The sequence below is a fragment of the Pyrus communis genome, chromosome 8 (genome assembly GCF_963583255.1).
Source record: "Pyrus communis chromosome 8, drPyrComm1.1, whole genome shotgun sequence".
NCBI classification, from domain to species: Eukaryota; Viridiplantae; Streptophyta; class Magnoliopsida; order Rosales; family Rosaceae; genus Pyrus; species Pyrus communis.
In genome coordinates this window covers 14,115,674-14,128,725 of record NC_084810.1, presented here as the reverse complement: position 1 = coordinate 14,128,725, position 13,052 = coordinate 14,115,674, and the positions used below count along the sequence as shown (strand labels likewise).

General features: G+C 36.7%; 1 protein-coding gene across 1 annotated transcript; it reads right to left on the bottom strand.

Annotated features, from left to right (window-relative positions):
• Positions 1 to 2,417: 2,417 nt before the first annotated feature.
• Positions 2,418 to 11,718, bottom strand: LOC137743314 (uncharacterized). Its single transcript, XM_068483181.1, has 14 exons — positions 11,342 to 11,718; positions 10,779 to 10,948; positions 9,437 to 9,540; positions 8,233 to 8,299; positions 6,723 to 6,815; positions 6,478 to 6,642; positions 6,231 to 6,371; positions 6,059 to 6,136; positions 5,213 to 5,325; positions 5,073 to 5,133; positions 4,175 to 4,342; positions 3,404 to 3,505; positions 2,937 to 3,026; positions 2,418 to 2,804 (listed from the first exon to the last, which is right to left on the bottom strand). The coding sequence occupies exons 1-14, from the start codon at positions 11,631 to 11,633 to the stop codon at positions 2,742 to 2,744; spliced, it is 1,707 nt and encodes a 568-aa protein (XP_068339282.1). The 5' UTR covers positions 11,634 to 11,718; the 3' UTR covers positions 2,418 to 2,741.
• Between the last annotated feature and the right edge of the window lie 1,334 nt (positions 11,719 to 13,052).

Below are 13,052 nucleotides of genomic sequence, written 5' to 3'. Positions count from 1 at the left end.
TTGAGTATAACGTTCGGACGAACTGTGAATGGCTTGATCCCTATTGAGGGTACGTAGGCAGTCTAACGAGATGTTAGATGCAGCCATAAAGTGTACGAAAAATTACTACGCAATCCGAGGATTGGGATGTGCTTGGTATATATTCCGGAGGCGGGTATGTTAGATATACAGTTATTTGATGATGTCACGTGTTGATCCTGGACATATATTGGGATCGGGGCGTGACAACTTTTGTGCTATCCTGGACGTATGTTGGGATCGGGGCGTGACACATATAGTGTATTATGTGTAGATGATGCATATTTACATCTTTGATACTCTTCGCATTAACGTAGTTTACTACTTTTTTCTTTGATTTAAAGGCAAACCCTGGAAATACAAAAATAGCGAACGAGTTCATGAAACAATTTTCTTTGATTCAGTTGGGTTCTTTCGTGCCCATTCAAACTACAATTTTTTCAAATCCTTGAAATATTTGAACCCAATCAAATTTGATACCAAATTCAAATTAATGAATCTTCGATTCTTCATATATAGTTTAGGGTCATTTTTCTGATTTCGAAGAGAAAGCTGTGAGTTATGGGTTTTTGGGTTGAGCCCAGAGCATAGCATGAGCATGTCATGTGCATGTTGTGTACATACAGTGTATGAGAAAGCTTAATACGAAGAGAGCAAACGAATATGCGAAACAATTTCATCCATATCATTCTCTCTTCCTTTTTTCCACTCTGATTTCTCTCTTTTCCCTCAAATTTATCTCTTCTCCAAAAGGCAACTGACCTTTAATACGTTTTTTCATTTAATTGCAGCAAAAGCCAAACCCTATTTTGGTGCTTGTAAATTGGATCAAGAGAGGAAGCAGAGGGAGGGAGAAGACAGAAGAAATGAAAATCCACGTATAAATCAAAGAAATGATAAAATAAAAATTCAAAAAATCAAAATTGAAGGATTTGGGTCTCCTCCAAGAAACACCAAACCAATCACTTCAACTCCATAAATCCATCGATCAAAAAGCAAAATTAAGCAAACCCAGTTCGCAAAACCTACAAATGAAAAGGTAAAAATCGAAGAAGATGAGTGGGTTAGAGAGAGAGCTCTTGAGTATATTCGAAATTCGAAATGTAGAGAGAGAGAGAGAGAGAGAGAGAGAGAGAGAGAAGAGAGAGAGCTTGGATGAAGAAGATGGGTGGGTTAAAGAGAGCTCTTCGATGAAGAAGATGGGTGGCTTAGGCTTCTTTGAACTAGAATTGGGGGAGAGAGATTTCTCTCTCCTCTCTGTTTCTCTCTACAAAATGAGAAATGAGAGCTAGAATTTCTGGATAACTCATCTATATGGAAGGACAATTTGGTCATTTCAAGGTGTAGGAAAATTCACTATATTCACACAAAAAATGATAACCCACCCCTTTATCTTCCCCTACACACTCCTATTTAATTCTGCTCGTTATTTCTATGTACAACAAAGTGAGAGAGATTGTAGGAGGAAAAAAATATGAGACTTACACTACTTGGTTGGACATCTTGTATTCAATTCACAATCCCATCAAATTTTTTGAAGCCGTGCTTTTCAAAATAAATAGTACTTAACTACGTAAGAATTAGTAGGAATTCCTTGAGATCACTTGAGATTCGAGTCCTATTGCAAAAGACACGCCAGTAGAGTATCATACTTATATTTTGACATTGTTACCATTTAGGTGTGCTAAAGAAGGTATTGGCTCATCTAACATTGGAAATGCACTTAGACAAAAAATAACCCAACTTCAACAACCAGGCTTTGAGTTTTTCTCTCACCGAATACCACCAAGGTTAAGTTTGCAATTTTTTTTTTTTTCTAAAGTTTTGTCTAAACAGATAAAAACTCGTTTGGAATCTTGAATCGTTAGCACAATCTATATATTCAATCGACTCGTTTAGGAATAACCAATTCATGGGGCGGTTGGAATATCGCAAGGGGTACTGTAACGAATCCGGGTACTTGGAGTTACCAAGGTGTGGATGGGGCACATACTGTGTTTTCAGGCTTCTGATTTTTGGCAGCTATCTGGCATTGGGTGTATTGAAATCTAGAAATACTGATGAACGTACACAAAAACCCTATTTGGATTTATCTAAGATCTTTGGAATTCAACCAAAATTGGAGTTATCCGCTAAGAATTACAGTAGAGCAGTTTATGAATGTCTACGCGGTACACTTGCTTTTACCAAAGACGATGGGAATGTTATATTAATTAGAACAAAACACAAGCAAATGCAGAACAAAAATGGACCAATTCGAATTTCACTCGAAAACACATCGCACTTTGCACATTCTATAGGAGTTGAAACAATCGCGTGATAAAATTGATCACTCCGAAAATTTTTGCTACCACTAGGTAACAAGCGAGTGGAAAAGAAAACATCTAAGATCGTGTTGCTTTCTAGCAAAACCAAGTAAATATCTTCACCTTTGCCTTATTTATTCGACCCACTCGATCGAATTCATACAAGTTGCCAGAAATATTACTCGGATAAAATATGAAACGTCGACAAAGAAAAAATTCTCAGCACCTTGATGCTTTTCTGGCGCAATAAACTATAAGCATCTTCCTATAACGAACATCTGAATGATCCTCGTGACATGAACTAGGCCAAGACATGGATGGAACCACTAACAAACTAGTCAATTGTCATTTTAATCTAAGCCAGAGAATCTTCAGTACCAAAAATGCAATTTTCTGGCGCAATCCTACCTTCGGTAATCAAGCTGTTTTCACTTTACGCGAGGGAGGTCGTCGAAATAAACTGATTAGATCATCAAGACCCTGTCAACGAGCAGCACAAGCAATTCAAAAAATTCAGATATCTGGCTCGATTCCATTCAATCTACAAGTAAAAAGTGAGAATGGCAGGACAAATATACGATGCTTTGGTATTGTAAGGATTAGGAACAATACCCTAGTTGTGATGACAAGGAAACTGAAAAGTACGATCAAATATGATCCCAAGACCAGAAGCAACAGCAAATCGAATGTCACACTAGCCACCTGAAATAACATGGTTAGGCTGATCAGTCTTTACGCCAAGAAAAGAACTGACGGGTAATTAAAAAGATAATGCAACATATTTTATGACGGACAATTCTCAAACACTCCTACCAGCATGTTTCTATGGCAGTTTAAATATAATAGGTGTCATGAGAAATTTATTTAAGCTCGAGCACTATAAAGGAGATTGTACTACCAAAGAAGATTGATATAAGAGCTGAGAGTTAGACTAGAAAACTAGCAAGTATAAGCCCTTGCAGTAGGAAGAGCCGAAGAGGCAGTTGTCATTCAATGTAATGCCCCTTGTATAGGGTTCAAAAATCAACATAAAATAACACAATCAAACAATTTTGTTTTTTCATATACACAATTAGTACCTGATATACGTTAAGGCTAGCCCTAGTTGAATCGTAGAAAGTAAACATCCCATCAAGCACCTCATGCTGCACATTCACCTCATCTGTGTTGTCTTCCAATTCCTGTCGACAATATCAATTCTGATAAGTTAGAAACAAATACCAAGGGAATGAAAAGGAAATCAATTTTATACAAGACAAGTTGGTTTAAACTTTCCTCTTTGATTTAAGGTTCCTCCCCTCCCTCCATTTTTTAATGGTTTCTATGTACTTGATTATCCCGTAGTCTACCACAATATATACCCAACCCCACCTAAAATGGCAGCCTGAAGCACACCAGGTGCTGTCCCCAGTTTCTTTACCATGATGTCTCTGAGAAGTTTTGCATGCTCGCAGTTTGATCATATGCCACGAATGATCTCTAAGTATAGGTAACTTGAATTCAGAAAGACAGTTATTTTAAGAAACTCAAAAATTGTATTACATATATTGCATAATCCGACAATTACATGTTGAGCCCATAAATGAAACTTATTAACCCAGCAAAGTAGCATTGCCAAACTTCTGAAGGTTGAGCTCAAAAGACTGTCAACAACAGAGAAACCTTAGATGCATCCAACATATCTTTAACTTTATAACTTTGTTCTTTTTCATACACTAAGAAAAATTAGAGAGCATATCTGTAAATAATTATTTAATAAATAGTGAGCAAATTTTAGCATAATATCAAGGCAATTGTGAGTATGAAGATATAAACCATGAAATGTATGTAAAATATGAAGATAGTACAACCTTCTTCAATGCCAAGATAAAAGGGTCATTCTTTGATAAAAATGGCGCCACTCGAGGTGTTTGTGACAGTAGATCCAACCACGATTTTATGTAAGAAGGATTAACTGCTAAACTACTGTTGTCAGCAAAGATTTGAACGTTCTTTCCTTCATGACTATAGATATGCCTCTGAATAAAATAGAGGGAAATAATACATTAGAGATTATAAATAATAATGGTCAGGAACCAATTACTTCCAACCCATTAAGTAATTTTTCTGGCTACCATTTTGAATTCTATTGGACAAATATAACAATTAATATTCCAGAATTCGCAAGGTTACACACTTCCTGTTCAAGCAACTATTTCCACATCAATGCTAGTTGATGATGACCTGAATCAACTGCATCCATAATACAGACGATGCGGACACCATTACGTTATAGATCCTTCTAAATTCTATATCGAATGACATGACAATCACCAGGTGCAACTGCTTTTACAGTATCAAGTCACAAGTTTCTATACAGCATAATGTCAAAGTTTCTAAGTACCATGATCCTGAAGTTTCAACTTCGATAACTCAAGTCACCCAAACATGCTGCTTATCTAGATGGACTCTACCACTCCTCTCAGACCTACATGTCTAGTTGTCAAATGTATGGAATGTTAACAACATAACAGACAGAAGATTCCACAAAAACTTCTCATAATTCGAAGCTTTAGGTATCTATGAAGCATGGCTAAACGTTCTCTCTCCTTAAGCATGACAAAAAATAGAGAAAGTAGAAAACTTACAAACTATAGTATAAGTACTAAAACCATGATTGCATTCTTATAAAGATAGTACTAGAACCAAGAGAGAAATATGTGAAAAAAGGAATGAATAAAGAGTAATTTCCAGATAGATTAACCCTACCGCAAGGCTCTCAGCAACTAGCTTGACACTTCTGATGATTGCAGTTTCATTCCCAAAAGGTCTGCACAAACCAAGATCTCAGCAAAAGACCATTTATTTATAAGTTCCAGAAGTAAGAAGACGTGGGTATAGATAATAACCTGCCATCAACAAGACTGCCAGTGCTTTCTAACAGTTCAGGAGCAACGGGGAGTCCAGAAAGAGTGGCAGCAGTAACTCTCAGCCGTGAAAATTGTTCATGCTCCCAAGCTACCTACAGCAATAAAACGGTTTATCACCTGATATAAACAGTAGGGTACAGGAGTGTGATGAAAATACAGCATGTTTCTAGCAATGGACTAGTACTTTGAAGAAGAAGCACCCTGACTGATTTAGAGTCCCACAAAAACACCAAATCAGTAGTGTCCTGTTTGGTTGCAGCAGCAGAACATACAATTTTAAAAACAAATCAACAAATTGTCTGTGTAAGGTATGACCTCAACATATACCAAACAAGCAGAATATTCATGTCGATGATCAGTAAAGATGACAATAGATTAAAAGTTTGCAATGAACCTCATGCATAACAATGATTAGTTTGATTATCCTAGAGCCAGATATTAGATTAAGGGGATTCTAGTTATTTTCTCAAGTCATAAACATTTTCCATGAAATTTCAGTATAGCAAGATATTGGGCCCTGAGGATTTCCATATCAAAGTCAGTAATGAAATTGATTGCAGGTATCACAAAATTCCCCAAGTACAAGATTTTCAACCAACCCAGATACCAGTTTATTACCTGAGGAAAACCAAAGCAATCTACTTCCAGAGCTATAATAAATAATAGTTATATTGCTTCCAAGAATAAAGTGCAAGATAACCAAACATCTTTCCTAGTTTGAGGCATTTAGCAATATACTTATTCGGGGATTTGAAATATTATCATTAAATTGTTCGGCCACAACATAACCAAATATTCTTAGTTCACCAAAAAACGGGTGCTTACTCGGGGATTTGAGATATTAATCTTCTTGTGCTTCAGACCAACTTTAAGGCCCAGTTCTTCTGCTACACTAGAGAAACCCTACAGCAAATCCCACATTTAAACCATACTAGCAGAACTCAATGTAATTCAACATACAACTTGTAGTATATTCTGAAAAACTTTATTAGCTTACTTCATAAATTTGCTTTATGTAGGCATTTTCTGGTGGTTTAGACACATGAATCCACAAGTCCTTGTCCCATGAGCCAATACTATTCAAGCATATAGCATAGTCAATACTCTCACGCTGGCGTTGATCAAAGCTCCGAAGCCACTGTAAATGAAAATAAATAAGAAATACACAAGATAAAGAGAGGAAAAATATTTAAGTGACTTGGAGACAAAATGCTAGCTGTAATAAACCAGGAAGAGATGAGCACCTTATGAGTTCCATTGTAGTTATAAGGTCCTCCTGATGTTAACCCGAAAAGTAAATTATACCTTCCTCTTGTCTTAGGATTGGAGTAAAGAACAGAAAACAACCTAGCAATCTCAAGAAGTGCCACAACACCGCTTCCATTGCTATCACTTCCCACTGATAAAGCCTATAAACATAAGAAAATTTAGACCTTTATGACGATTAAAGTAGCTGAAGTTATTGACAATATGCAGTAAAGTTACATACAGGAGCTGCCCCAAAAGTGTCATAAGATGCTACTATAGCAATAGTTGGAAGCTGATTTGCTTCTCCCTCTGTTTTCAGTCCTGACAACCATCCCTGTGTTCATCAAAAAGAAACATTCAATTTCCAAACAAAGTGAAGCAAACTAAACACAATCAACTGCATGTTCAATCTTCCAATAAAGGGTTTCCAATTACAATGACGCTCCTATGAAAACATTTGCTGATGCTAATTGCAGAATAAGGTTACAAGACTACAACTAAAACCGGACCGACGCTCAGAAGTGTGAAAATATTTAGTACAGGTGACGTACAATGTTAACAAATATTTATCTCCAAGATGCTAATATGAATACAGAACTGAGAAACTAGATAATCTTGGCCGGCCATTGAGTTTTACAAAATGGGGGAATATATGTGCAATGACCTCACTTCACTTTAATGTATTACAATGAATTACAATGTCAACCAGCTCCTATGCATACTAAAGGTATTTCTGGTTGCAACATAAGTTGTCAAGTTGTTATTGCAACATAAGTTGTCAACTTGTTACTTAACAGGTTTGGAACACTTTTTGAGCTTAGCATAGCTTTAACACCTCTACCATTGCAGGAAAAGACTGCAAAAACTCAAATCCTATTGAATACAACTAATCAATACGTAGGCAACAAATAAATCCTGGGGGACTACTTAAGGTAATATGATAAGCCAAAATTATTAACAACTTCTCCATCACTTAACTCTTTGTTCCAATCAGCTAAAATGCAATCCATAAAAGCAGTAAAGCTTTAGCCGTGTACAGGAAAATGTACCCAACACATTATAAGAGCAGTCCAGGGTCAAGTAGAATAACAAGTCATGTTCTAAAAACAAAGCAAGTTTTTTACGGAATTGCAATCAAAACCTAATACTCTTCGAGGGTGCATTGGAGTTACTAGTCATGTCTTGAAGCCTAATGATGGAAAACTCATTTTTGGAACGGATGTGAAGATTATTGTTAGGAGCCTCTTTTATCGTTTTTGACGTAATAGTCTTCATCATCCTCATCGACAATACTAGTCATGTTCTTGAACACTCTGAGAAACTCTCTTGCTACCACAAACTGGGGGTCATTTTTGTTGCCATCGTTTTTACGTGTGCTGTTTATATTTGGGAAAAAAGAAACACTCATCTTCCATAAAGCTTAGAATATATATCCCAAACAATTTGATACACTTATACGTGCCTATTAACTTCAATAACAATTAGTTACAAACACACCAATTTGGTTTCACACGTAAACAGTGCATGAATTTTGTTAAAAACTTGGTGAAAAGGTCAGACCAGTGGAGTTATTGTAGAACCTTGGAGAACTTTATGGACCCAACTACAATGATTCAACTTGGAAAAATTTCCCCATGGAGCATACTCATAACTATTATCTATCTCAATACCCAATGAAAGAGGACGCCAACGGCAAAAGAAATAAATAAATAAAAATGAAAAAATAAACAAGAAACTTTTTTAGCTTAAACCTGAATGTTTGTGATGGTGGGTGATGCGCGCTTTTTGGGTTCTGGCACTGAAACAACAAGCTTGTATCTGCGAAATGTGACCAGAAAAAGAAAGTGATTCAGAGGTGTTCCATGACTAAACATTATAACCCTCCTCAAGCTTGTGCAAAACAAGGATATACAAGTATAGTGTGAGTTGTTACTGATATACCTAAAAGGACTGATGCGAACAATGACAATCATACAGAAGTAACAGTACCACAAACAGAACCATATGTATGCATTTAAAGCATAATTAAGATTCAAATATTTTCCTTCAAAAAAGCACAATTGAAATCTTTAGAATTGAGCAGAAGAAAAATAATAGATGAGGTCAGAAAAATAATGATATACAAAGGAAAACAAACAACGAGGATAAGAACAAAAGCTTATTGCTGTATAAGTTGTACTTGTTTTCTAGACGTCATCGAAAAGATCTCCTGAATCAGCAACCATATATGTATTTTCACACTACAAGTTTCAAGTTTCTAGTCCCCCAAAAAACCTCTTTGTGGTTTTGCACAACCACCTTTAACAAACTCGGTCTCCAAATATTTTGTCTACAGACCTATGTTCTTTTATTCTTTTCCCCTCCAGCTGTCCTAGCCAAAACCAGCTCACATCCCATGGGAATTAAGATTCCTTTCTCTAAACCTCTAACCCTCCTATGACCAGAAAGCTGCACCAAAATCCACCTTCTGGAAGTAGCTATAAGTTTATTTATTTCAGGAATTCTGATTGCCACCCCTCTAGAATCCTGATGAACTTGTAACGCAATGATTCTGTGCAATCTTTGCATCCTTGGTATGGCATTCCAAGTAAAAGGTACAAGGGCCCGAACTCACTAGAGGGACCACCCTCCCAATGTAACTCACTCTCACTAGAAATCACTCTCTAAGACCAATATTTTCTGGCATATCATCGATTTGAAATTCAGAAAATTCTAATTTAAGATGCACATTATACTCTGCAGCTATCTGTCAAATAAGTTTCATAATATTAAGGGAGTTTTAACGAAAAGCCCACGGTACTGTTCACTTTAATGAAAAACCACATTTTTACACTAAAAAGTCAATCCTGGTACTATTCACTTTACTCTTTATTTTTTCCTTATCGTTAAAACTCAAAGTTTTCAAGCCCTTTTCGTTAGTTTTCCTTAATATTAATCATATAGCCATTTACTTACCCGCCAGTAGTTGCAGTAGCAGGTTGACCAGTGGCATCATTCCGCTTGACATCAGCCAACACAGCCTCAATATCATCATCTTCAAAAGCAAAATATACAGGATACTGTAACAGAACACACCACCACAAAAATATCTTTTAGAAAAAATAATTTAATAAACACTTAAATAAGCAAAACGCAACTAAGACCTAGAATTACTCCCATCCTAATATATGAATTTTCCAAACAAACAAAATTCAAACATTCAAATAGTGAATCACAGATACGAAAGAATTAACATGAACCAATGCAATTTCATTTATGAATGCTGAATGCAATTCATTGCTTCTGAAACTAGAACCTACATATTAGTTTCCCATTGACTATATTAGAAAAGCACATAATAAGTTTCCTAATAAAGTTCTTACAACATATGGTACAACAATCAAGGATCAATATTTCACCCTTATTGGTAAGCATAGATACGTATAAAATACTATGCATATTCTAAGAAATCCTAGAATAATTCATTGATCCTTCTTTGGTCAATAACATGCAGTGGATGGAAAATAGATAATAGGTTTAGATGTTCTTCCATGAAACCCGAATTCTAGGCAAATGTATATACAATAGAGTGTAATTTTTCTTTTTTTTTCTTTTTTTTAAAGATAAAAAAGATACATTGGAAGTGTAAATGATGTAAAAGTTAACGTAGAAGGCCTTTTTTAAGAATCTACTTGCCATTTTCAAGTTTAGTATTGCTGGAGAATGTATTCTTAAACAGATGCTCACAAAAAAAAAAAACATATGCACTACAACGCCAATTATGGTGCAAGTACTTTGCTTTGCTTTCATTGATTGGTTCAAACTCAAAATGCAAGATAATAAAAGGAATGAAAAACAATTACTGGGGTGGTTTACTGGGAAAACTAAGATTGCATTGGATTTCACAAATTAAGCTAGTAGCTGTTTCTACCAAAGTTATGTTGAGAATATATGCCATACTGATCAAATAAAGAACCTCAAGCGTACGGTTCAGTGGTGGAGAAAATTAGGGGAAAAAGTTAATCATATATCTTAAACCACGGAAGGACACTGAAATATTCAGAAACCTACCAACTAATGTTCCAACAAACAAGTCAGAAAATAAACATTCATCATTTAAGCACTATTTCATAAATTTACATAGGAAGGCTCGAGGAAAACTATAGAAGCTAGCTGTCAAGCAATCATAAAGCTAAATACAACAGCATATGCATAGGCACACGGGTATCATAAACCATCACTTGGGAGCTGCAAGAAACCAAAAAACAATTGCCTGAATGTAAAAAGAACAAGAAAAAGTTATGGCTGTTTGACTCACAGGTATCTTGGAATGAATAAGTAATTTTTCAAGTTCGGCCAGATAATTCTTCATTGGCACCTCTCCATCAGTTTGATGATTGCTCGTTGCCCTTTCTCTGTTTTCAATACTAAATATCTGGGGCAGCAAAAACAGCAAACCTCCCAGAGGCTGCTTCTGGGTAATGTATTCTGCAATATGATTACCAATCTTGATCAGCAATCACAAAATCACCAACGGAAAGGCTGGTCGGTACTCAACCAACTTAACAAGCTCACTTAAATTAGTTATATTTTTAGAAACAATCATATTAAACATTCTGCTTAATTTGGTCTCGAGCATTCATATATTCAACATTCAAACCGCAATATGTTATTCAGTTACTTAAACATCAATTTTTTCACTTTAACGAGCTGTTAGAGAAAGGAAATTTAGAGCCCTGCATTCAATACGTCAAGAACTTATTCGAATGCCGGAATTGTTACTAATCAGCATTTTAGAAGTAAAATTATCGAAGCACTTTTGAGAAGCATTTCTGAGATTTATTCAAATCTTAATCTGGAGAGTGGTAATAGTAGTAGTACCAGTGACGAAGGAGATGTTGAGTTCGTGTAAGGGGATGATGAGGACAGTACGGGAGAGATCAGAGCCAGAAGCGAAATTCAAAGAGCCAGCATGGTGGTTGAGGTTGGCGAGCCGAGATCCGAAAGGAGCACCAGAGATGTCGTACTGGATCAGCCGATACACGTCGACGACGGTGGCGGCGTCGCAGAGCTCAACGCAGGCGAAGATGATGAAGACGAGCGCAATCATCGAGTACATAGACTCCAACACTTGGCGCCTGCCGCCGCCGGGCGTCGCTTGAGCGGTAGCCATTCTCCGATTGGGATCTACTCTCCCCTCTCTCTGTGGGTCCGAGGGTTTGGGATCGGAGGAAACAAAGAGCAGGTCAGAAGGGAGAGTGGGGTTGTGTTTTAGTGTGGACTGACTCTTGCTGAACTCTTGATTGGTTAATTTTTTTTACTTTTTTTTTTTATGAAAAAAAAGGATTCATTAAAGAGAGAAGCGTCTAGGTAGACCTGACATTCGTGTCGTATTTTTTATGCTCATGTTGTTTTCGTGTTATACTTGATATCTTAATAGGTCGTATCATGTAACTTCCGTTTAAGTAAAAGGGTAATATGATTCAACTAGAAATCGACCAGTTAATATTATCAGGTAATATGATTTGACATGTTACCTGACACACCCCGACTGAAATCAAGGAATGCTGCTCGTCACGTGAGAGTGACGTAACCATGTGCACAGTGCGGAAGTTAAGAATAATAATAAAAGTACAAACAAATAGAAACCAAACTGCATACAGGGTAGTTAACACACATGTGTAAGCGTAAGTGTGAAAAACAATATTCAAAGCATAAAAAACCTAGTGCAGTCCAGAGGAACAAATACTAACTAAACACACTCAGAGTGGGTCCTACTGGTGATAATCTGTCAGATATGCCGTGAATTCCTCGTGAGCCACCAAAAGGGTGCAAAACAAAAAGTATGAGTGGGCAAAAACAAAGCTTTTCAAAATCATTTCATTATCAAAAGTTCTAACCCCTTGCCGTAAAACCTGTATAGTTTCCTAAAAAATAGAATATACACATATATAGAAAACATGCTTAGAAATATGCCATGTTGAATGCCTCTACATAAAATGTAAGTAAACCAGGTAATACCAATCAATGCAAGTAGCATGTTAGCCGTAGTCACCTAACGTGACCTGTACGGCTAAATCTAGAACTCAAATCTCCAACTCACTAACTATACCTGCACACGAGTCGGAACCACCTAAAGTAGTCTGTACGACAGGACTGGGTGTAAATAAATACGCTCAAGTGCTACGATTACGTGAAGACTGGGCGAATAATCGCGGGTCACCTACGAGTCGGAACCACATAAAGTGGTCTGTACAACAGGACTGTGCACCTAACTTGGATCTAAGATGAGCGTGTGGTGCGGGAGGTGAACATCATGTGAAGGACTGTGCCCTACTCTGGGCGGGAGCATTAACACCGAGGGTGCACGTTATGAGCTCACTGTGCATCTCACATAACTACTAAACATCATCATAAACCATAACTTACCTGGCACTTACCTGTGTGTCCGCAGCACCAAACATACATATATGCAACCACTAATGCATAAATAAATAAGCAAACGCTATGCATGGCATTTAAAACATATAAACATTTCATTTCATTTTTTGGGAAAAACCACAAGTATATAGGTATATAGGGAAAACCAAAA